Source organism: Pelophylax lessonae (assembly GCF_965119305.1).
Source record: "Pelophylax lessonae genome assembly, chromosome: 1".
NCBI lineage: Eukaryota > Metazoa > Chordata > Amphibia > Anura > Ranidae > Pelophylax > Pelophylax lessonae.
Window position 1 is genome coordinate 291870142 of NC_138768.1, and position 22569 is coordinate 291892710.

General features: G+C 42.7%; 1 protein-coding gene and 1 long non-coding RNA gene across 2 annotated transcripts in view; both read left to right on the forward strand.

Moving 5' to 3' along the window:
• Nucleotides 1–2895: 2895 nt before the first annotated feature.
• On the forward strand, nucleotides 2896–12960 carry LOC309544399. Its single transcript, XR_014224850.1, has 3 exons — nucleotides 2896–2979; nucleotides 10430–10514; nucleotides 12951–12960. It is a non-coding gene; the product is annotated as an uncharacterized lncRNA (long non-coding RNA).
• Nucleotides 12961–15715: 2755 nt separating this feature from the next.
• The window catches only part of TPST2 (tyrosylprotein sulfotransferase 2), a 33080-nt gene continuing 26226 nt past the window's right edge, over nucleotides 15716–22569 (forward strand). The window contains exons 1-2 of the mRNA XM_082253207.1: nucleotides 15716–16642; nucleotides 19989–20187. Of these exons, the coding sequence (XP_082109333.1) occupies nucleotides 15795–16642; nucleotides 19989–20187 (1047 nt within the window). The 5' untranslated portion in view covers nucleotides 15716–15794. The remainder of the gene's footprint in view (nucleotides 16643–19988; nucleotides 20188–22569) is intronic.

Consider the following 22569-nt stretch of genomic DNA (forward strand, 5'->3'; position numbering starts at 1 on the left):
AGCAGTGATCCTGAGTTCCTGCTATTTAGGAACACAGGTCTCTGTGTTCATTCAGCAACCCCATCCCCCGGACAGAATGCATCCCCTAGGGACACATTTAACCCTTTAATCGCACTTGGTGTTAACCCCCTTCCCTGCCAGTGTCAGTACAGTAACAATGCATATTTTTAGCACTGATTACTGTAATAATGTCACTGGTTTCCCCCCCCCCCCCCAAAAAAAATGTCAGGTGTCCGATCTGTCTGCCTCAATGTCGCAGTCCCGCTAAAAATCGCTGATCACCGCCATTACTAGTAAAAAAAAAATTGACATAAATCTTTTCTTTCCCTAGTTTGTAGACGCGATAACTTTTTTTGTGCTAACCAAAAATATGTAGTAGAATACATATTGGCCTAAAATGATGAAAAAATTTGATTTTTTTTTTTTTTTTTTTTGTATTATTGGGAGTGTTATATAGCAGAAAGTAAAAAAATATATATATTTTTTTTTTCAGAATTGTCGCTCTTTTTTGTTTTTATAGCGCAAAAAAAAAAAATCAGAGGTGATCAAATGCCACCAAAAGAAAGCTCAATTTGTTTGGAAAAAAGGACATCAATTGTATTTGGGTACAGCTTTGCACGGCCGTGCAATTGTCAGTTAAAATAACGCAGTGCCGTATCACAAAAAATGGCCTGGTCATTAAGGGGATAAATCCTTCTGGTCCAGAAGTGGTTAAAAACAAACCACGGGCCCGGACTCAAAATTACACATTTGCAGATTGTTTCATGCAAATCGGCCTCATACTAGATGCTGCCACCATGTCATTGGCTCACCCCGAGCCTTTAATAGTTAATGACTATGTCTGTGTCTAAACTACATGGAGGGGAGCATATTTAATGAGAAGTGATAGACTACTTTAATGCTGAGGAGGAAAACAATGAGCTCAAGCAGCCGCAAATAAGGGATTGCAGTAGACATACACCTGTTTAAAGCCCCGTACACACGTACCGATGGTCGGCTTACAAATGTTCCTCTTTTCTCCCCGGGATGTCGGTGTCTGCTGAAAAGTGCAAAGACAGCACAAGGACAGCACAAGAATTTTGTCCGCCGACTGCAGAAGTGATGTCATGTAATGGTTAACTTTCCCTGTGTTTTCTATTTTCTGAGCATGCCCAGTCTTGCAAATCTGCGGTCTGTCGGCCGAATTGTGTACTGACAGGCGAACAATCGTCCGTTCTGGTGTCGGCATACAAATATTTTCATGTTTGCACGAAAGACTTTTGTCCGCGGATTGTGCGCAGACATCTGTCGGAGGCACCATACTAACACGCGTACAATCGGCAGATCCTTCGTCCACCGACGTTTGTATGCCGACGATCGGTACGTGTGTACGGGCCTTTAGTTCCACTATTAAAGTGCACTGGGAATTCCAAAATGTCAAAAGTTGGAGATCTCATTCACTGTGACAGAACTCAGTTGAAAAAGTGAATTGACACTTAATTGTAGAGCTGTCAGTAGCATCAAAAACAGTAATAGTGTAACATAAGTGAGGCACTGAAGCAATGTAGTTCCTATGGTGCTACTGTCACAGGGATGTTCCTGCCGTAAACATTGCCGTGTTGTCAGACTGTGGACTTTGTGCTTGGGATCATGCCTGGCATATACTGAATGTCCATGCAGCTCCTCGGCTGAATTTCCAAAATCTGTTCACCTAGCAACATGCGCCTGAGTGGGACCAAGGAGGCTGTGTTGTGAGGGTGACATATTAATTGACACTTAATGGAGGGAGTAAGAAGAGGGACTCACTGTTAGCTGGACAGGGGTTCTTTGTGAAAATGTCATCCACTTCTTTTCCTTGCCTTTACTTGCTTCAAAGAAACCTGCTTTCAATAACTAGTTCTTGCCAAACTGAGTGTCTGCAGAGTGTTAATTCGGCACTGGTCTGAGGGTGTGAATCTTGTCCAATCAATAAGACCAAATGCATTGTGTGTACATTTACAGCCCATTCAGACTGGCGCGATCCGACTTCGAGGGGCGACCTGTGAAGTCGCGGTGCACAGCGTAATTCCACATAATGGAAGTCAATGCAAGTCGCTCCCAGGTCGCCCCAAAGTAGTACAGGACCCTTTTTCTAAGTCGGAGCGACTTGTGTCGGTCCTATTAGAACGGGTCCTGTGCTAATCAATGGCGAGCGACCGAGCTCGACTTGTCAGGCTGACAAGTCGCGCTAGTCTGAATGGGGTCTTAATGTTGCAATGGATGGGACATGGTATCCCTCACCGGGGGGGCTGCACACAGTGGTTACTTCACTGCTGCCCTGGCATTGATGAGAATCTGCAAGTGCTTTTAAAGGCAAAGCCTTAAAGTGGTTCTAAAGGCTTGAGGTTTTTTACCTGCATTCTATGCTTGAAGGTAAAAAACCTTCTCTGTGCAGCATCCAGCGATGTGCACGAGTGCCTCTGCTCTCTGAGGACTCTCCCTCCTCATTGGCTGAGACAGCAGCAAATGGCTCCCACTGCTGTCAGTCACAGCCAGTGAGCCAATGAGGGAGAGGGAGCGGGCCAAACCGCGGCTGTGTGTGAATGGACACGCAGAGTCGCAGCTTGAGAGCGAGTCCTCCTGGATGCCCCCATGCTGCTTGCTCTGAAGGAACTTGGCAGGAGGGAGGGCCAGAAACGCCGGTGAGGGACCTAAGAAAAGGCGGATCAGGGCTGCTCTGTATGACAAAAAAAAGCCGTTAATATCACTTTAAAAGAAATTCATCTGTATTAAATATATTTCACAATAGAAATAATTGTATTGCGATGCTACAGATGAAATTTTAAATATAGGTCTGGTAATTTTAGTAAAACATAATCGTATTTGTCCAGCTACTGACTGCCTCCTATTTTATCTTTTTCAGAATGTGCATTTTAAAATAACAGAGATACACTGTCTGAAGATGACTGCACCGCTGCGGGTTGATCTGAAAGTCTTTGGTTTTTTATAATGGCGAGGCAGGTATAAATATTTGATAATTAAATGGAGATCATTTTCCCATGTCATTAATAATTGACTGACTTTAGATGGATTGAGAGGATATTCTAAGGATAGTGTGGCAGAGCTTGCCTTTCTTTTCTGCCAGTAAATCAATTAAGCAAGCTTCCCTAAGTTAGAGAACGTGTCTGCTACTAGCTAAACTGTATTTAGTGTACTATATATTTTTATAGTATTTGACTAAGGCTAGGTTCACACTGATGTGGTGCAAGTTGAATCCGTTTTGCAGTGCAGTCCATGCGGTCCAGACGATTCCAATGCATTTTTCATGCAATTTTTATACAGCTGTGATTTATTCTTTCACGTTCTCTCTCTCTCTCTTTCTCCCTCCAGGGAAGGGATAAAAAAACATACTGGAATCGTGTTCTTAGGACAGATATGTGTTTTGCATGCAGTTACCATTCAAGCCTAGGGGGTAAGGATGGGCTCAAGTGTGTTCGGATCCTAGTCCCAACCCACCTGAGCAATCCCGCCAGGAAGCTGTCACTGCACACCACCAATCATAGGCAGCCTAGTCAGGACATGTGTACGTGCAGCTGTGGATCGGGAAATGCCACACATTCTTTGATTAGCGGTGTGCAGTGCCGGCTTCCTGGGGGGATTGCTCAGGTAGGTTGGGACTAGGATCCGAACACGCCTGAGCCCATCTCTACTGGGAGGTTAAAATCACAACCCTCTACGCTCCCACAGGACCCTTTTCAAAATCGCATTTGAATCCCACTGCTAATATGGGAACGGCCTCCATAGAAAGTCAGTTATATCAATTGTCCTGTAATTCCATGCATTCTGGAACACATCAATGTGAACCAGGACTAACCAAAAGAGAGAAAAAAGCATGTGTATGTTAACAATATGTATATATGTCACTAAATATTTGTGTGCACCTGGTTTGAAGTAGAACTAAAGCCAACACTAGTCTTAATGGTACAGTACAGGACACAGGGCTCATGTACATAGACCATGCATTATATGAATGACACCTTCAGGTGATTGGACGCTGGAAAAAATGTTGCTAGGTCCACCCCTAGTGCATAGTAATAAAGCACTCCATAAGACTCAAGCTTTTCAGTAGTGTCCTTAGGTGATGGACCTGTTCTCCTTCTTATTGTCCAGTATTATCTAGCAGCTTCAGAATGGTCCCAAATTGGTGATTCCTCAGTACCTGGATCTCATTGTGTGGGGACAGCCTCTATTGTTGCAGGTATTGGATCCTGTGTTATACCCTTACCCTGGCAAGAAGTGCAGTATGTATAGTCACCATAGGGCGGTCTGCCATAGTCCATTTTCGTCGTTCGAGACCCTGAAGAACCCTTTGGTGCTTTATCCACCATGACAGGTGAAGCCTGGACCTCTAGTAGGCTGAACATTTTGGATAAGATAAGACAGGATTTACTTCTATATAGCATTGCACTGATATCGGTGCCTTGCCCTGCAAATACTCTTGATACTAAAACTGGTACCTTCAGACTCTGTTCACAAATATGCAAATATGTACGGGCCAGTTTGCAGTGCACTTTTAAAGTCTGATCTGGTGCGATTTTTTTTTTTTTTCCAGTGGTTCAGGTGCAATTCCAAAGCGAATTATAGTGTATGAGATTAGAAATCTCACCTAAAGCAGACAAACTCTTTTTCATATCTCACTGTGGCCCGGCAGTGTAAATAGGCTGTAAAAACTCACTGAAATGCACATGAAAACTGATGTATCTGTAAGTGAAATGTGTGTGGTTTTTCTCATTAGTTTTTATGCATGTATGGTTTGAATGAAGGTATTGATAATTGGTATCAGCGAGTACCTAAGAAAAAGTATCAGTACTAGTACTCTGTCTTTAAAAAAAAAAAAAAAAAATGTTATCGGTGTATCCCTTTTAATGATATTGCCAGTTCCTGGCCTTTAATAAGTTAAAGCACAGTGCGTAGCACACAATGCGGCATGATTGTCCGAGGAAGAGTTCTAGGTGCAAGCAATTTGAAGTTGACAATTTTTTTTTTTCCTCCTATCTAGACTTTGTCTCAGAAGTTTGAGGTAGCTGCATTGTGCCTCCCAGTTAATGCATTCCTGCCCACTTTTTCTGCCAAAAATGCACAAAGCACGTTACTGCATTTCTGCCATTTACTACAGAGACAACCACAGAAACATGGAAATGTCTGGGTTATAGCAGTTCCTGTATCCAGATATACAAAACCCAATTCAGTCCAGACCCCATCCACAGATTACCCTACTGGGATCCCCTCACATACCAGACTTGTGTCTTTAAGTGGCCAGAGCTGGCATGTGCTGCATGCCGAAAGACCATTTATATCTATGGGAATGCAGCCGCTGCACTGGCACATATGTCATCCCAGTTGACAGCTGTGCAGGTGAGCACCCCCGAATGCAGAGCCAGTGTGTGTCTGGGCACATTCACCTGCGTGGCTGTCAAATTGGGACAAACGATTGTGTCACTGCTTCTAGACCAAGGAATCCCAACTTTTCTTTACATCTATGCTTGCTGCTTTTTCCTGTGGGAGACAAGCACTTCCAATCTGTACCACTACCATTCAGACTCTCCTCTGCTCTGTTCCCAAACTTCTATGGATCCAGGGCATTCATGTCACAGATTACCTGGACGACCTCTTGCTGAAGGACTTTTTGGCCATAAACATGTCGTACATAGTCTAGAGAATAATTGATTCAGTTCCCTCAAACATTTGGCTGGATAATAAACTTCCCAAAGTCTACCCTCCAGTAGTCAGTTAAAACAAACGCACCAAAAACGCACCTTCCCGTTGAAATGCATTGAAAACGCAGCAAGAACACTTCAATATTGCACCTGTTGCATTTTTGATGCATTTTTTGAGTCACATGAAGCACAGTAAAATCACATGCGTTTTCAGTGCCATTATTGGCACCTTTTTCTTTTTGACAAAATGCTGATAACACAATTTTTGTCTTTATATGTTTCGGCTGACAAAATTTCAGTGCATCTCTAGTTATATAACCCCTGTCAGTTTTTATTTTGCATCTGTCTCTTATTGGGGAGATTTCTCTTTACTTCCTGTCCCATAGCCAAGCAGGAAGTAAGGAAATCTCTCCAAAGTTAGGGAATCTCTGGTTGTTACCAGCAGTGTTGGGGTAGTTACTCAAAAAATGTAACTAGTTACTAGTTACTAGTTCTGTAAATTGTAATGAGATTACTTTACTAGTTACTGCATTTGAAAAGTAACTTCACTACTTATTACTTTACTTTCCTCTTTCTTAATTGACCGTGTAGAAGAAGATACATGACACTCTTTCTGCATAGAGTTTATTGTATAAACACAGGCTTTGGGAAAAATGAGAACAAAACCTGAAAAAACAGAATAAAACATAAAGTGCAACAAAAAGTCATAAACTTCATCCCTCTCTATTCTTCGAAAATAACGATTGTATCGCACGGCTTGGGTAACGCAGGAAAGCGTGTTCCTATAGCCTAGTAAAGTAGTGTAGTTACCTCCTATAGCCTAGTAAAGTAGTGTAGTTACCAATATTAGTATTGTAACTAGTTACATTACTTAGTTACCAAAAAAGTAATTTCACTTTCACTGTCAGTGATAATCGCAAACAGTCCATTTGGGGTAAATCTCCTTAACAGGGACACAGATCGCAACAGAATCCTGAGAGGTTTTTTAATCCCTCTCCACTATATCAAAAACTAAAGAAGAAAGTTTTGCCTTTAGTTATACTTTTAAGAATGAATTTCAGGCAAGTAAGTAATGGCGATAGCCAAAAAATACAAGCGTAGAACACAAATTTTTTTTTTTTTTTTTTGAAAAGATACAATGCTAAGCTAAAGTGGAACCTAAATGTATTTTTTTTTTTTTTTAAAGATACTATGCTAAATAAATTAGTAAATCAACATTGGTAAATATTGGCACCCATAATGCCTTTGTGCACCAGCTGCTTTTAAAAACCGATACCAATGGAGTGTAAAGTCTGCAGCTGTTAATATGCCTGTTATTCATTTGACTTTATTAAACTACAATTCCCATTATGCATTGTGCTGGTGTCTTCTGCAGAACATTTAGGGCAGGTAAAGTTCAGGCAGGGACTGCTATATGCATGTGCTTCTTGTTATTGCTGATGAGTCACTCAGAAGCAGAAAGACTTTGGAGATAAAACTTGTGACATGAGATAATTATACAGCTATTAAGCACTTTTCATTCCACCAATTTAGGCAGCAATTCTTTCCTTTACACATCTTCATATATGTATTTCCTTGTGTATACTTACTAAGCAGAGGTTAGTCTAAAATACTCGTCAATAATTTGAATAACTTTTTATATACAAGAATAAAAAATGTTTTACTCTTCTAACGTTTTCATGTTACATGTTGCAACAGTTGTCCATTATTACTGGTCAAAGCCAAAGTGTATACAAGATACACCCATCCAAAGTTGCACTCCAAAGTCAGTGCAACTTTGGGGTGGTATAAGGGAGCATGAAGCCACATAGATAACGATAATGTGCTTTGACTGCCCTCTTCCTCAGGACATTTGATAGGGCTGTCCTGAAGACAGGTTTTATGCATAGGAACTCTTGTGGTTCCACATTCTAGTAAGTTGACCACAATTATCCTAGGTATTTTTAGCAACTTGCAGAGTGTTCTATTTAAAATAATTAAACTAGCATACATTAAAGTCCAATGACTCTGTACATAAATTATTTTTTATTTTCGAACATGGATACATTTTAATCGTGTGTCCACTGTTCATAATTACCCCAACTCTCTCACATCCCTGAGGCTCCCTGAGTGCAGTTCATTTTGTGACACCTGCGAGGGTCTGGAAGATAATTTTTGGTATTAAACGCTAAGTTCACCTTTAAGTAAAAAATAATTAATGCACCCATTTCTGTGTACTCATTTCTGCAGGCAAAAAATGTGCATTTTTTTTTTTTTTTAACATAGATGCCTGTAAAGTTTTTCAGTGGGTCCTGGGTGCAATGTGGGGATTCTGCACACTCCCTTCCTCCAGCATTCTGCCTGTACCTCCGTATTGGCTTTTATTTACTGGAGGAAGTGTGAATAGTCTACGAGCCTGCACAACTGTGACAATTTTAAAAGTGACATTGGCTGCAGTGTAGAAGAGCTCCTGCCCGCTGTCAGAGGCAGGGGTGTCTCAGGGGGTAAGGGGTGTGCCGGAACATTTTGTACCCTAAATGCAGGTTTAACATGTGCTGCAACCCTAATTCCGAAAAAGTGAGGAAGCTGTGTAAAATCTACATAAAAGCAGAATGCAATGATTTACGAGTCTCATAAACCCATATTCTAATCGCACTTCCACATTTTCTCAGTTTAAACATTTGATATGCTTTCTATTTTCTATTGTGAATAAAATATGGGTTTATGAGATTTGCAGATCATTGCATTCTGTTTTAATGTAGATTTTATACAGCGCCCCAACTTATTTTGAAAATCCTTTTCAAAGATCAAAGAGCAACAAAATAAATCCCCTGTGACTCATTCTGTGACAATCCTGTTCACATCTAGCAATTTGGGATTGTGGGCAGAATCACTGCCATTCTGGCTGTGATTCCAAATTGCATTGCAATGCTGGCAAAACGCAGCACACATATTTTCTGTGCAATTTTTATATATTTTTAACGGAACAAAATGCTGTGCGGTTTTGCCGTAGTTGTCATGCGGCAAACGATATCGTGTGAAGCTTGTCCTCCAAAAGAATCTCCAGCTTCTTTCCAAGCCCCGCGATGCAATTTGCCATGATTGGCATGTGATTAATTGCTGCAAAAACATACTGCGTTTTGATGCCATTAAAAATGAATGGTGCACAAACATGTGTTGTATTTTGCCAGCATTGCAGTGCGATTTGGAATCGCAGGCAGAATTGTAGCGATTCTGAATTGCTAAATGTGAATGTGGCCTAATACAATCTTGCAAGGGAGTAACTATTCTGTTCTTTTATCCTGATTTAAAAATAGTGCTGCATTCCTTACTTGATCAGTAAAAAGGTCAATTTCGAAAAACATGCTGATATGGCTATTGGTCATAACCATTCGTTGTTACATTACTTTTTACTCTGCCACTCCAATCTCTCTGTATCTAAGTTCTCAGTCTGAGATGACTTTTAGTAAGATTGCTGGAGGAAGTGTGGATGGACTACAAATGTTCTGATCTTGAGGTGGGAGGCGCTGAAACATGATAAACCCTAAATGGTGATGAAACTATGTTCACACTAATGCTGTGTGGGGAAACTCTATGATCCGTGCATGTTTCCTACACCACATTCAAATCGCACTGCCCTTGCAATCTGCTGTGGGTGTCAGTGATATCTTAATGACACCCAAAATGCAGGTCGTAAACGTAGAACTTCTGTGCAATCCAGTTGCAGTGCAGTTCCAAAAGTGCTGCATGCACAACTTTGGTACTGTGCAGTGTGATTTGAGCCCATTCAAAATGAATAAGCTCAAACCGCACTGCACTGAATAGCAGGTTAATTGAGCGAGAATACGGTTCTGTTCCTGTGTGATTCACATGCAGTTCTTGGGGTGAACCAAGGCTATGGGTATATTCACACCAGATGTGGTGGGACAGAGTTGGTCGGCTATTCCAGCACAGTCCCACCCAATGACAAGCAAAGTGCCTTCTCTCCAATGTGCTCTATTCTCTCCACTGTGTTGCGGTGGTGTGTGCTGAAAAATAACTGCATGAGCAGCCTGCATTTAAACTTAATGAAATGTCTCTGACACTTTCCAATGAAGTTCTTAAAAAATAAAAAATAAACTGTGCAGTGTGCCATAAATTGGCGCTCAGCATTGTGGTGATCCCACCGGGCTTCACGCCAGCCACTGCATTACAGTGCCCTTAGGTTGAATTCACGCCTGAGTGTCACGTTTTTGAGTATTTTTTTAGGTGTTTTGTTGTGCTTTTTATGTCCTAACAATGATGAGTCATCCCTGCTGTCATGTAAACAAATGAGTTGGCATTGGAAAAAAGAACCCAGCATCAGTCCCAATCCCAAAAATGCGCAAATTGAGTGTTTTTAATGCGTTTCTATGGAGAAAAACACTTCAAAAGTCGCCAATCTGTCCAAATCAGGCTACAAAAGTACTGAAACCATCTTCATAAAGAATTGCTTTTTTTTTTTTTTTTTTTTTTTTATGCCTGAGTGTTTTGGAACTGTGAGCTCCAAAACACTCAGGTGTGAATGGGGCCTTAATTATTGCTTTTACTAAAGGTCATCTATAAATTACTGATTATTAATTATTTTTTGGATTGATTAGAAAAGTTAGAGATGTACATTTTGGTGACGGCAGACAGGAAATGAGGGAAAACCTTCAACAAAAATGGAATTAAATGCTTTTCATAGGCTAGTGTAACAATTCCCCCCCCCCCCCCCCCCAATCAGCTTTTTACTGCTGTCCATGTCCCTCTTACAGATTTTTCCTCTCTTCCATTGTGGTATAACTGTTGTCACCAGGAGAGAAAGCAAGGAAGATCTCTCTAATGGAACCCTGGATATAGGTAAAAAACTGACCCCTGAATCTGAACCTCCCCCCCCCCCCCCCTCCTAAAAATAAAAAGGTTTGCCTGGACACACACTTTAGATTGAAATCTTAATTGATTTCTATGGGTTATTGGGCTTACGTTTTTTTTTTTTTTTGTGATTCTCTGTTGCTTATGCTTTAAGTGGGCTTCTGCAGCTCTGCCCTGAACCTGAGCTTCTCTATGGCTTCCTAATGTGTACAATATTTGTCCATTAGATATTCATTTTAAAATGCTGGGCTGTGTGCATTGTGACAGGGAATAGAATTCTTGTAGAACAGGCTGAAGCTGCTAGCTCTTATTTCCTCAAATAGTACCAAGGTTTCCTAGTACAATACTGGTTGTCCTTGGGAAGTTATGCAGTATACTGTATTTAAATGAGCCTCAGCAGCTATATCTCTTTATCACTTCTGCCAAGTGCTACAAAACATCTACCTCTGACTTCAATATTCAGGCCTTTCCAGCTGTATTGTGCATCTGGAAGGTGGTAGTATCCAACTTATGAATAAACAATTAAATAAAGTATAGACACAACTTTTTTTCTTTTGTATAGAGTAAGGAATGATTATACATTTTTCTTTCTGTGCCCCGTTGCGAAGATTTCCCTGCACTTCCTGTTCCATAGCCAAACCGGAAGTAAAATGGGAATTCCTAACAGAACAAGTGTACCCATAGGAAAATTTTCCCTCTATCTGGGGACAACCAAAAATTTGTGATTTTCTTTTACTTTCACTATGACAGCAATAAAAACCAACCAGGGTTCTAATCCCTCTGCAAAGGTTTAGCCTTTAGTTATCCTTTAAATATTAAACACTTTCAAAAAGATGCATTGGCCCACAGTTGCTTTGCTTTAGAGCTTTTAATCAAAAAGGCTCTAGTGAATATGCAGAGTCTTGTTTCAATATGAAGGCTGCATGATTGTTTGTAGAGTGAATGTCATTAAGATGACAACTGTTGGAAAACTTTTTTTTTTTCTTTCTTGTCCTAAATTTCAAGTCACCATCAATAAAGAAAAAAAAAAAAACACTAGACAAGTAAAAAGAACAGTGCCACGTATTATTCCATTATTATTATTATACAGGATTTATGTAGCGCCAACAGTTTGCAATATGAGGGAAGACAATACAATTCAATACAGGAGGAATTAGAGGGCCCTGCTCGTTAGAGCTTACAATCTAGAAGGGAGGGTCAAGTGAAACAGAAGGCAATACCTGTGGGGGATGAGCTGTTGGAGAAATTGGAAGTACGGTTGTTAGGTGTGGGTAGGAAAGGCTTCTGTGAAGAGGAGGGTTTTCAGGGATCGTCTAAAAGCTAATAGGTAGGAGATAATTGGACAGATAAGGGTAAGGAGTTCCATAGGTTTGGTGAGGCTCTGGAAAAGTCCTGGAGGTGAGCATGGGAGCAGGTGACGAGGTTGCTGGAGAGCAGGAGGTTTTCAGAGGAACAAGGAGAGCGATTAGGTCGGTATTTTGATACTAGGCTAGTGATGTAGCTGGGGGTTAAGTTGTGGATGACTTTGTAAGTTGTAGTTAGTATTTTGGATTTCATTAGTTGAGTGAGCGGAAGCCAGTGGAGGGATCGACAGAAAGGAGTAGCAGACACTAAGCGGTTGGTGAGGTGGAGGAGTCTGGCAACAGCATTCATGATGGATTGAAGGTATTATGGCATCTTACTCAGCAATCCACTTCTTAGGGCAGTGTTTGGCATGTAGTTCTCTAATATGACCTTGTTACTTTTATATTCTAAACTTTTTGTTCCCATAGCCTATTTTTTTTTTTTTTTTTTAAGCTCAACTGCAGACAACTAAATACACAGGTGAAATACATATATGGGCAGCACAGGGGCTTAGTGGTTAGCACAGGTTCCCTTGTTTCTGCATGGATTTCCTCTGGGTACTCCAGTTTCCTCCTCCGATACTCCAGGGATCTGCTGGCTGCTGTTTAAATTGGCCCTCATATGTGTATGCATATGTGTGGGATAAGGAACTTGGATTATAAACTCCTTGAGGGTAGAGACAGATGTGAATATACAGTATGTAAAGCTCTGTGTCCACACCATATAACTATCTATAATAATAAATGGGAGCTAATGCAACTGCAGCTGTACACAGATGATATTGACTCCTCTAAAAGCCTTTATTCAGTCACAAATGGCATATAACATGTCCCTGCCCATGGACTGCCGAGCTGAGCTTTCGGGGGAATCGCCTAGGTGATCCAACCAGAAGTGGGAGCAGGTACCTACCAAAAAAAAAATGGATTCCAAATGGAGAGGAGGACATAAAGCAGAACTAAAGGGGAAGTTCCGCTTTAAGTGTTTTTAGGGCTAATATTTGTGTGGGGACATAAGAACACAATATAGACAATTGAAGATGCTTAGTGGTTTTTTTTTTTTTATATTTTTTTGCATTTACAGATGTTTGGACATAGTAATGAGAGCACCACTTTCAAATGACAACTGTACCTTCAACAAAGAGAAGTGACACAACTATGTTTAAAGGGTAAGTGTGTGTGTTGTTTCAGTAACAGTACTTTATAATTTATTTACAAAGGCATTAAAGTAGACTTTGTATATAATGAAATACTGACAGCATAGTCTACAGTGGAATATTAATGATAAAGGATATGGGCGCTACTTCTGAGATATGTTGGTCTATTTACCACTAGTGTGTGATATTATATCTATTATAATGAATGGATAAATATTAAGGTGCTAGTGGTGTGTAGTGTACCATATGGCAAACATATAATATATAAAACACACTTATGCATACACAGCATACAATATGACTTTTAAATTAAAGTGCTCTTGTGCCACAATGTTTATGATAAATATGTAAAAAATTAGTGATATCGAAACCAGTGTTATTAGTAAATTACTCCTTAAAAAAGATTCCAATAGAAATAGTGCTACAGTGTTATAAATGATGAGTTGGTGATAGTGATAAATAAATTATCAAGTAAATAATTATTAATAAATAAAGAAGTCCTTCAGACCAAATGTTTATCCAAAGTCCCAATATTGTGTGCTGAAATGTACAGTCAGCCACGTTACTCTTTGAAGGTGCTATAGTACCAAAATAATCCAAAAAGAATGGGTGCGATCAATTCGTGGTCCTTATGGTGCTTATCGTACTCCCAAATATATGAGACTTAAAGGAAGGTAAGTGAGACGGTGGTTCTGTGCTTTTCTCTTACTTGGCTGTGCTCCGTGGGGTGATGCAGTGCCCCTATTAGAATTGCACTCACCGCAATGCTTTCCCCTGTGATGGGGTAGCAAACTCTGCACAGCAGTATGGATGATCCAGGTGATCCTGCAGCTATCCCTCTAAAGACTCCAGCCGGTCTATGTTTCTGGTACTGGTCCTGGTATGGATGCCTCCACGCTACACTCGAACCCTTCCGATGTTTCTGGGGTGCCTCATACGGTGCCCCACATAAAGGAAGATAGACCGACCATATTGTAGTAACTTTGATATGTTTATTAATAAAAATATCCACTCACAGTTTAAGTTTGATGGTGCAAGCCGCTGGATAGCGTCCGGGTATGGATGAGTTCCAAGGCGCGGAACCACTCTAGCGGAAGTGATGGAGTGATGTACGTTTCAGCTTGACGCATTTCGTCAGCATTGATATTTATTTTTATTAATAAACATATTGAAGTTACACTATGGTCGGTCTCTCTTCCTTTATGTGGGGTACCGTATGAGGCACCCCAGAAACATCGGGAAGGGTTTGAGTGTAGCGTGGAGGCATCCATCCATACCAGGACCAGTACCAGAAACATAGACGGGCTGGAGTCTTTAGAGGGATAGCCGCAGGATCACTTGGATCATCCATACTGCTGTGCAGAGTTTGCTACCCCATCACAGGGGAAAGCATTGCGGTGAGTGCAATTCTAATAGGGGCACTGCATCACCCCACTGAGCACAGCCAAGTAAGAGAAAAGCACAGAACCACCGTCTCACTTACCTTCCTTTTAGGTCTCTTATATATTTGGGAGTACCATAAGGACCACGAATTGATAGCACCTATTCTTTTTGGATTATTTTGGTACTATAGCACCTTTAAAGAGTAACGTGGCTGACTGTAAATTTCAGCACACAATATTGGGACTTTGGATATACATTTGGTCTGAAGGACTTTATTTATTTATTTACTTGATAATTTATCACTATCACCAACTCATCATTTATAACACTGTAGCACTTTATTTCTTTTGCAATCTTTTTTTTAATGAGTAATTTACTAATAACACTGGTTTCGATATCACTAATTTTTTACATATTTATTTATATGTGGCTCCGCCCACTGCATGTTTATTTTAACGCTGTATTAATAATGCCACAATAGTAGGGCATCCTAGCCTGAAGGGTATGTTACTTTAGTGGTTTTCCACTTCAGCCCTTGACTGCACAATCGTTTTTCTGAAGACCTAGATCCTTATGGATGCTGAACTCTGCTGTCCAAGAGAACTCCCACACTGTGCCTGAACTCCACACTGTGCCTGAACTCCACACTGTGCCTGAACTCCACACTGTGCCTGTATTTTACATTTTATTCATAAAATACAAAATGTGATGTGGTATCTGCCTAGGGTTCTCTTCTGAACTATTACTGGACCGGAGTATTTCCAGAATAGGAATGGGCTCGGGTGTGTTCGGGATCCCAAAAGGGAGCCGAAACTGCACACGGCTAATCACAGGCAGTGAGACATTTTCCGGTCTGCAGCTGCACAGACCGAGAAATGTCTCTCTCACTGCCTGTGCTTAGCGGTGTGCAGTGTTGGCTTCCTGGCGGGATCGGGCAGGTGGGATCCCGAACACGCCCAAGCCCATCTCTATTCCAGAGATGCCCTGTAGGCCGTACCGAAGGAAGACACTGGTAAGCTACTTGTTTTTATGAAAAAAAAGGCTGAACTGTGTTAAAAGGTTAATCGCAGCTGTGGCATGGATGTCCTTATGAAATGTATCTTTTCTAAGAGCCGCCATTTTGTCAAGAGAGAGCTCATGGTTACAGCTTGTGTGTGCAAGGAAATATCCAATAGTTATTCAACTGAAGAGTGTCAGAGTTCACAGTATGATGAAGTCAGAGGGTCAGCATGACAGCCAGAGGAAAAACATTTTCATTTACAGTATATCCATTATGTAAATCTAATTTATTTTTTTATTTTTTGGAATTTCAGGATCCTCATGGATACATTACCAAACTAAAAGTCTACCAGCTCCTCCCAGGTGCTTCCGTATGTTGACCAGCAAGAATGCGGTTCACTGCGAGGAAGGTGCTGTTAGTGCTCTCCTTCATTGTATTGGCAGCGTTAGCTGCACACCTTGGCCAACAGATGTTAGAATGTCAGCAGATTCTTGATGAAGGATATGGCAGGAAAAATCATGGCGTCATGAAGCCAGAGAGTGAAGAATTAGTAATGATGGATGCCAATAACATAGAATACAGATACAGTAAAGACATGCCGCTTATATTTATTGGTGGAGTGCCACGAAGTGGTACAACCTTGATGAGAGCAATGCTGGATGCTCATCCCGATGTCCGATGTGGAGAAGAAACTCGTATTATTCCAAGGATTTTAGCAATGCGCCAAGCATGGTCAAAATCTGGCAGTGAAAAGATGCGCCTTGATGAAGCTGGTGTAACAGACCATGTCATGGATGCTGCTGTACAGGCATTTATACTAGAAATCATAGCCAAACATGGAGAACCTGCAAAACTTTTATGTAACAAAGATCCTTTTACTTTGAAATCATCAGTTTATCTCTCCAAACTCTTCCCAAATTCAAAGTTTCTTTTAATGATAAGGGATGGACGTGCCTCTGTACATTCCATGATCACTAGGAAGATAACTATAGCTGGCTTTGATTTAAACAGTTATAGAGACTGCCTCACCAAGTGGAACAAAGCGATAGAGATTATGTACGCACAGTGCTTAGAAATAGGGGAGCGGAAGTGCCTTCCTGTTTATTATGAACAGTTAGTCTTGCACCCTAAGCAGACGATGCAAGCAATTATAGACTTTCTGAGCATACCCTGGGATGATGCTGTGCTGCATCATGAGGAATTGATTGGGAAACCCGGAGGAGTGTCTCTCTCAAAGTAAGTACTACTCTTCATACTATATTTGTGTTCATTTCAGAAAGTCCAGTAGGCTTGACTATCTGTTACCTCTATCTAGCCTTTATTTTCATAGGATTTCTTAAAAATATATTGTGTACCATGTTTTGCTGAAAGGTGTGCTGGAATGCACAGTACTTTAGAAGTGTTATAATACATCTGGCTGCTGCCGTCCAAGGTGAACAACAGGATGGTCCTTGCCAGCAGACAGGCAGTTGAGCATAAAAGATGTAATCCAATATTGTGGTCACATTGCTTAAAGCGGAACTAGTCAAATATGGAAAGCTTATAAGCAGGTCGGTTGTTAATTGCAGATAAGAGTTGAATGTGTTGCACAGTTTACGTTTCTGGCATGGTGCCTGTGTGCCGGGATGACTGAACTCTTGTGCATACTTGGGAGTTACGTCATCCCGCAGCAGCCAATCAAGATAAAACCTGGCTCCAAGGAGAGGATGCAAGCAAGGGACCTTGGGGATGTTAGACAATTGGGAGGTAAGTATTGTGGACTTAATTGTTGCTTTAATTGTGCTTTGGCCTGTTAAATGCATCCTTAAAATGAAAGCAGTATAGTTCTTATCTGACGAATATACTGTATTGTCTTGTCACAATTAATATCCGTAATGGCTATACCATGCAAGATTTGTGCCCTGTGACCATTTTCTATAAAATATCTCATTTAATAATCACTTCAAGACCAGGCCAATTTTGACATTTCTCACATTCATGTACATGTTGTTTCTAGAAAATTACTTAAAATCCCAAAACATTTATATATTTTATGAAACAAAGGCCCTGAAGAAAAAAATAATGGCTGTTGCAACTTTCTTTATACAAATGTATTTATTTTTAAGTCACACAATATTTACGCAGTGGTTTACCTAATGCAAATTTTTTGGCGGGAAAAAATCATTTTTCTTTAGTTCATTGACAGACACAGCTCCTAATCTTCTTAACCATTGGGTTCTACTGCCCCCTACAGGAGTTGGACACTAGGCAGGAAAAAAAAGTCTAGCCTCGCCTATGGGCAGTCCCAGGTAGTAAACTCCCTCTGCTATAGGTACTTTTCTGCCTAGTCAGGCGTAAGGACCTAGTTCCTTGATGGGAATTTTTCTTTTTAGATAGATTTTTTCTTTCCTGTGAGATATACAATCAACTGCCAGACTGGGCGACGGGCTGGATAATTTAGATCCAGTGGTCACCTCTGTCTGGCCAGTGAGCACGGGCTGGACAGGGGCTGGCCTGCGCTTTAGACGCCTTGCGGGTCGCATATGACTGGGTCTCAGCCTGAGTCGCACTGTTTCTCCTGGCTGATAGACCCCCCCTCCCATTTCGATGGAGAGGAGATTCTGTCCGGAGCGGTGCCTGCCTGGTTCCAGGTGTGGTAAGTAACTGTCCCCTCTTCCCCTTGAGGGTCTTGGGGTGGACATAGGCAGCCCTCTTTGGGACGGTCGGACCCCAGGGTTACCCTCCTTCCTGTCCCCACCCCCCTCCCTCCTCCTTTACTTGCCCTGGGGCTGTGGGGTGGCCTGGTTCACCTCCTGGTGTGGGGGCAGGGTGCTGTTCTGGCGGGGGGGGGGGTGAGCCGACGGTGATCGGCTGAGGAGTGGTGGAGTTGTACCTAGTGGCGGATCCTGCCAGGGGCCCCTCTTCCTGCCTGTCCTGTTTTCTGAAGCCTAGAGGTCTCTCCTGGGTCCCTAAGCCTTGTGGTGCCGCGCGGGGCAACCATTTTGCTGTAACCCGTGTGCTCCATGCACTGCAGCCATGTTTGTGTAGTCCGGCGGCCGATTTGCAGTGGTTTGCCATTGAAAATAGCGGTGGTCATGACAGTGGAGCCCTATGGGCGGCGATTTCTGCAGTCAGAGCCTCTCCTCATACCCTGGTGCTGACTCTTAGATCTTTTCACTTCCTAATCGCCGCACATGGAGTGCAGAATCCTGGTGGCTGCAGGTGCATGTTTCTGCTGGATGTTGAGTCTGGTGGGGTCCTCTCCCTTTCTGCTGAGGATCGATTAGGTGCTCTGTTACTGGTGACTGAGTGGTGCTGTCAGAGGGGGTGTCCCTTAGCAATGTTTACACCTTTTTTGTGGGGTCCTATTGACTCAAGTCTTTTGGGCACATTTCCCCACCTGATCCCCCTCTGAGACTGTGGGGCCCTCCAGGTCTCAATCTTTCTTCTGCAGGCTTGTAAGGGCAAGGCCACCCTTCTCTGCTCATTTTAGAAGTTTTTTCGTCCCTCAGGGGCGACTGACAAGGGATCAAAGCCTTTCAGGGCCGCCTCTGGTGGAACCAAGCAAACTTGGTCTGGCAAGTTGAGAGCGGGCTTCTCCGACCCGCGGACAAGTCTCCTTTAGCATGAAGGTGCGCCCTTACCCGTATCGGGGGTGGGGGGACATTTTCTTTGGTTTCCAGACCTGTGGACCTCCCTGGTACAAGACAAGTGGGACCACAAAGTCATACAGTCCGGCTACAAGATTGAGTTTCGCTCTTACCCCCCGGCAAGGTTCTTTCCTTCCAACTTGCGCCTGTTCCGGACCACTTTCAGGGTCTGTTTGGGGCAGAGCAAGACCGGTTACTTCAAGGGGTGATAGTCTTTTTCAAGGTTTTTACTCAAAACTGTTTATAGTTCCCAGGAAGGGAGGCAAGGTGGGCCCAATCCTGGACCTCAAGGCACTGAACTGCTTTGTGCGGTTGCAGAAGTTCAGAATGGAATCCATTCGCATAGTGGCAGCATCTCTGCATCAGGGGGACTTTCTTGCCTCTATCGACATCAAGGATGCTTACCTTCACATTTCAATATGTACCGGTCACCAGCGCTTCCTCCGCTTTGCCGTGGAAGGGCATTATCAGTTTGTGGCGTTACCCTTTGGTCTCTCCTCTGCTCCTCGGGACTTCACAAAGTGTTAGACCCAGCGCTAGCATTTTTACGCCATGGGGGGATTGCGGTACTATGCTATTTTGACGACCTCCTTTTGCGAGCGTTATCGTTTACAGTCATTTACAGGCAGTTGAGTTCAGTGTCGTTTTTTTGGAAAGCAATTATTTGCGTTCAGGATGTTCAGAACGTGTGTTTACCGGCGTTTCAAAAGCAAAAATGCGACCGAACGCGTTCACCCGCGTTTAGCGCTTGCGTTTTCAGGAGACTATGTCATACTCAGGACTATAATATATTGCTCCCTAAATAAGCTTGCATTATAATTTTTAAAACAGTCAATTGCTTACATTGTATTTCACAAGTTTAAAAACCGTTTTGACCAAAGGAAATGGAAATGTAGTCCTCTTGTCTCTTTGTGCTTCTTTCCTGTCCTTAATAGATGGCTCTGTATTTTCAGAACTGAAAAGTCAACGGACCAAGTAATGAAGCCTGTGAACCTTGAGGCCCTGTCTAAGTGGGTTGGGAAACTTCCTACAGACATTGTAGAAGACATGCCTCGCATTGCCCCAATGCTTGCCAGACTGGGCTATGATCCCTATGCCAACCCACCAAGATATGGTAATCCAGATGCCATAGTTGTCAACAACACTCATAGAGTAAGTATTATGATTTAATTTTACTAAACATACTTATCTTGCAGAAATATGATATCTCTATTCTATCATCAGAACAGATTAAGTTGACCATACACACATCAAAATTTGTCTGGTTCAGTAGGTACCAACTGAATTTTAGTTAACGTTTGGCAGTCCCTGCTTGATCAAATTTGACCATTTGATTGATTTCTGTTGAAAGGACATCCTTGATCAGTGTATTCTGGCATCCATCCTTCATCCACCTCGTTTGTGTATGGCCAGTTATAATCACATCTGGTAACAGAGAATCAGAGAGCATGACTATTTGTGGCTTGTAGTAAAAGGAAACTAATGGTTTGATGTTTTTTTTTTTTTTTTTTTTTTTTTTTGGGGGGGGGGGGGGGAGGTGTTAATAGTTTTTTTCTAGAAGTTTTAAAATGGTTATTTGTCTTTCGTTTGACGGACACAGCGCTCCATAAATCCTAACTAGTGGGTTATATTGCCTCCTCCAGGAGTAGGACTAGGCAGAACAAAAAAACACCTGGCTACACCCATGGGCCGTCCTTTAACTGTTAAATAGCCCCCCTCTCTGCTCTAGGTAATCAGTTTTAATCTGTCTAGTAAGGACCCAAGCTCCTGGCTGGGATCTCTGGTCCTAGCAATTTTCTCCTTTCCTACATCTTTTTTGTTTTCACTTGGGAGATCTACAATCAACTGGCAGGCTGGATAATCTAGATCCAGTGGTCCCGCCAGCAAGCACGTGCAGACTGCAGCTACGCGCTAGGTCGGCCGCGACATAGCCTCACGGACAAAGGCTGGCACGCAAGTTAAACATCTCACAGTATCGCCTACGATCGGGCAGTGATCCCTTGGCCGACAGCTCCCCTACTTCGGTGGTGAGGGGTTCTTTCTAGAGTGTTATCCGCACTATGGAAGTGTAAGTACAGTCCCCCCTCTCCCCTTTTTGGTGGTTTTCTTTGGGGTGGACGCGGGTAACCTCCAGGGACAGTAGGACCTGTTTGAAGGTTCCCTCCTCTCATCCTTAAATCCCTCACTGAGCTGGGCTTCTCCCCACTCCCATTCCCCCCCTGGCTGGACCTAGAGTCTGGTGGAGGTCCCAGGGCAGAGAATGCAGCAGAGACCCCTGGGGTCTCCCCCCGCTATCCCCACTCTGTAAGGGTCCTGGGATAATGTGTGTCCCGCCCTGGTAGTCTGGAGGGCCCGTCCAGGGGGATTTAATATTATACCCCCTGATTCATCCAATAGTGAGGATGATTCCTCCATGGTGGCAGCAGCGAATGAAAAGGCACTGGTAGACGCACTTCTCACTGCAGTGCGTGAGACTTTAAAAATGGAGGATGCGGCTGATTTAGCCACGGACGTGGCTCTGTCGTTTGGGATGCACAAGTCGCATCGTACTCCAAAGGCGTTTCCTCATGTGCCTTATTTTGACATGTTTTCCTGTAAGGAATCGGAATAACCAAAATTACCCTTTGTGGTCCCCAAACGTTTTGCTGTACGTTACCCTTTTGAGGAGTCACGTTTAAAAAAAAAGTGGGCTAGTCCAGCAGTGGTGGACCCTTCTGTTTTCAGGTTGAATAAAGCAACCATGATCCCAGTAGAGGCATTACCATTTGTTAAGGACCCGGCTGACAAAGCGGAGGCTGTGGCATGCAGCATGTTTACTGTGGCTGATTCGGCATTGCGGCCAGTCTTCCTCAGCCCTGGTCTCTCAGACCCTAACTGAATGGACCAAACGTTTGCGACAAGGCCTGGGGGTGAGCAGATCCCCGCTGCTTATGTTGATTTAGCAGATTAGTTGGTCCATGGGCTGCAGTTTATTTTGGATGCAGCTCCTGCGCTGTCCAAACTTTGTTTCAGTGGTGGTGATTAGGCGCATGCTGTGGCTTAAGAATTGGCCTACAGACCAAGCCTTTAAGAAAGCTCTCATTGATCTTCCCTTTCAAGGCAATCACTTGTTTGGTGCTACCCTGGGTGACCTTATTAAGGGTATCACGGAGGGAAGAGTACCTTCCTGCCACAGTCAAGCAAAGGAATGGAGCCCCGCCGCAGACGGGGGCCCTCCTTCTCAGCCCATAGAAAATAATTATTTTGTGCTTCTGGGATGGAGAATAAGGGAAATAGATGTTTTAAATGTTCCCCAGGAGGTTCCAAGCAACCTTGGTCCAGTAAGTCTAGAGCTAGCTTCCCCAGACAAGCAGACAAGACTCCTTCAGCATGAAGGTCTGCCCTCACCAATTATTGGGGTAGGGGGACATCTTTGCTGGTTTCCAGCCCTGTGGACTACTTTGGTGGGCATCAAGGAGATCCGCAAAATGGGGGATAAAGCTGGTCTTTTTCAGGTCTTTTTAGGTCCTGAGTTTCCTTGTGTGGATTTAATTC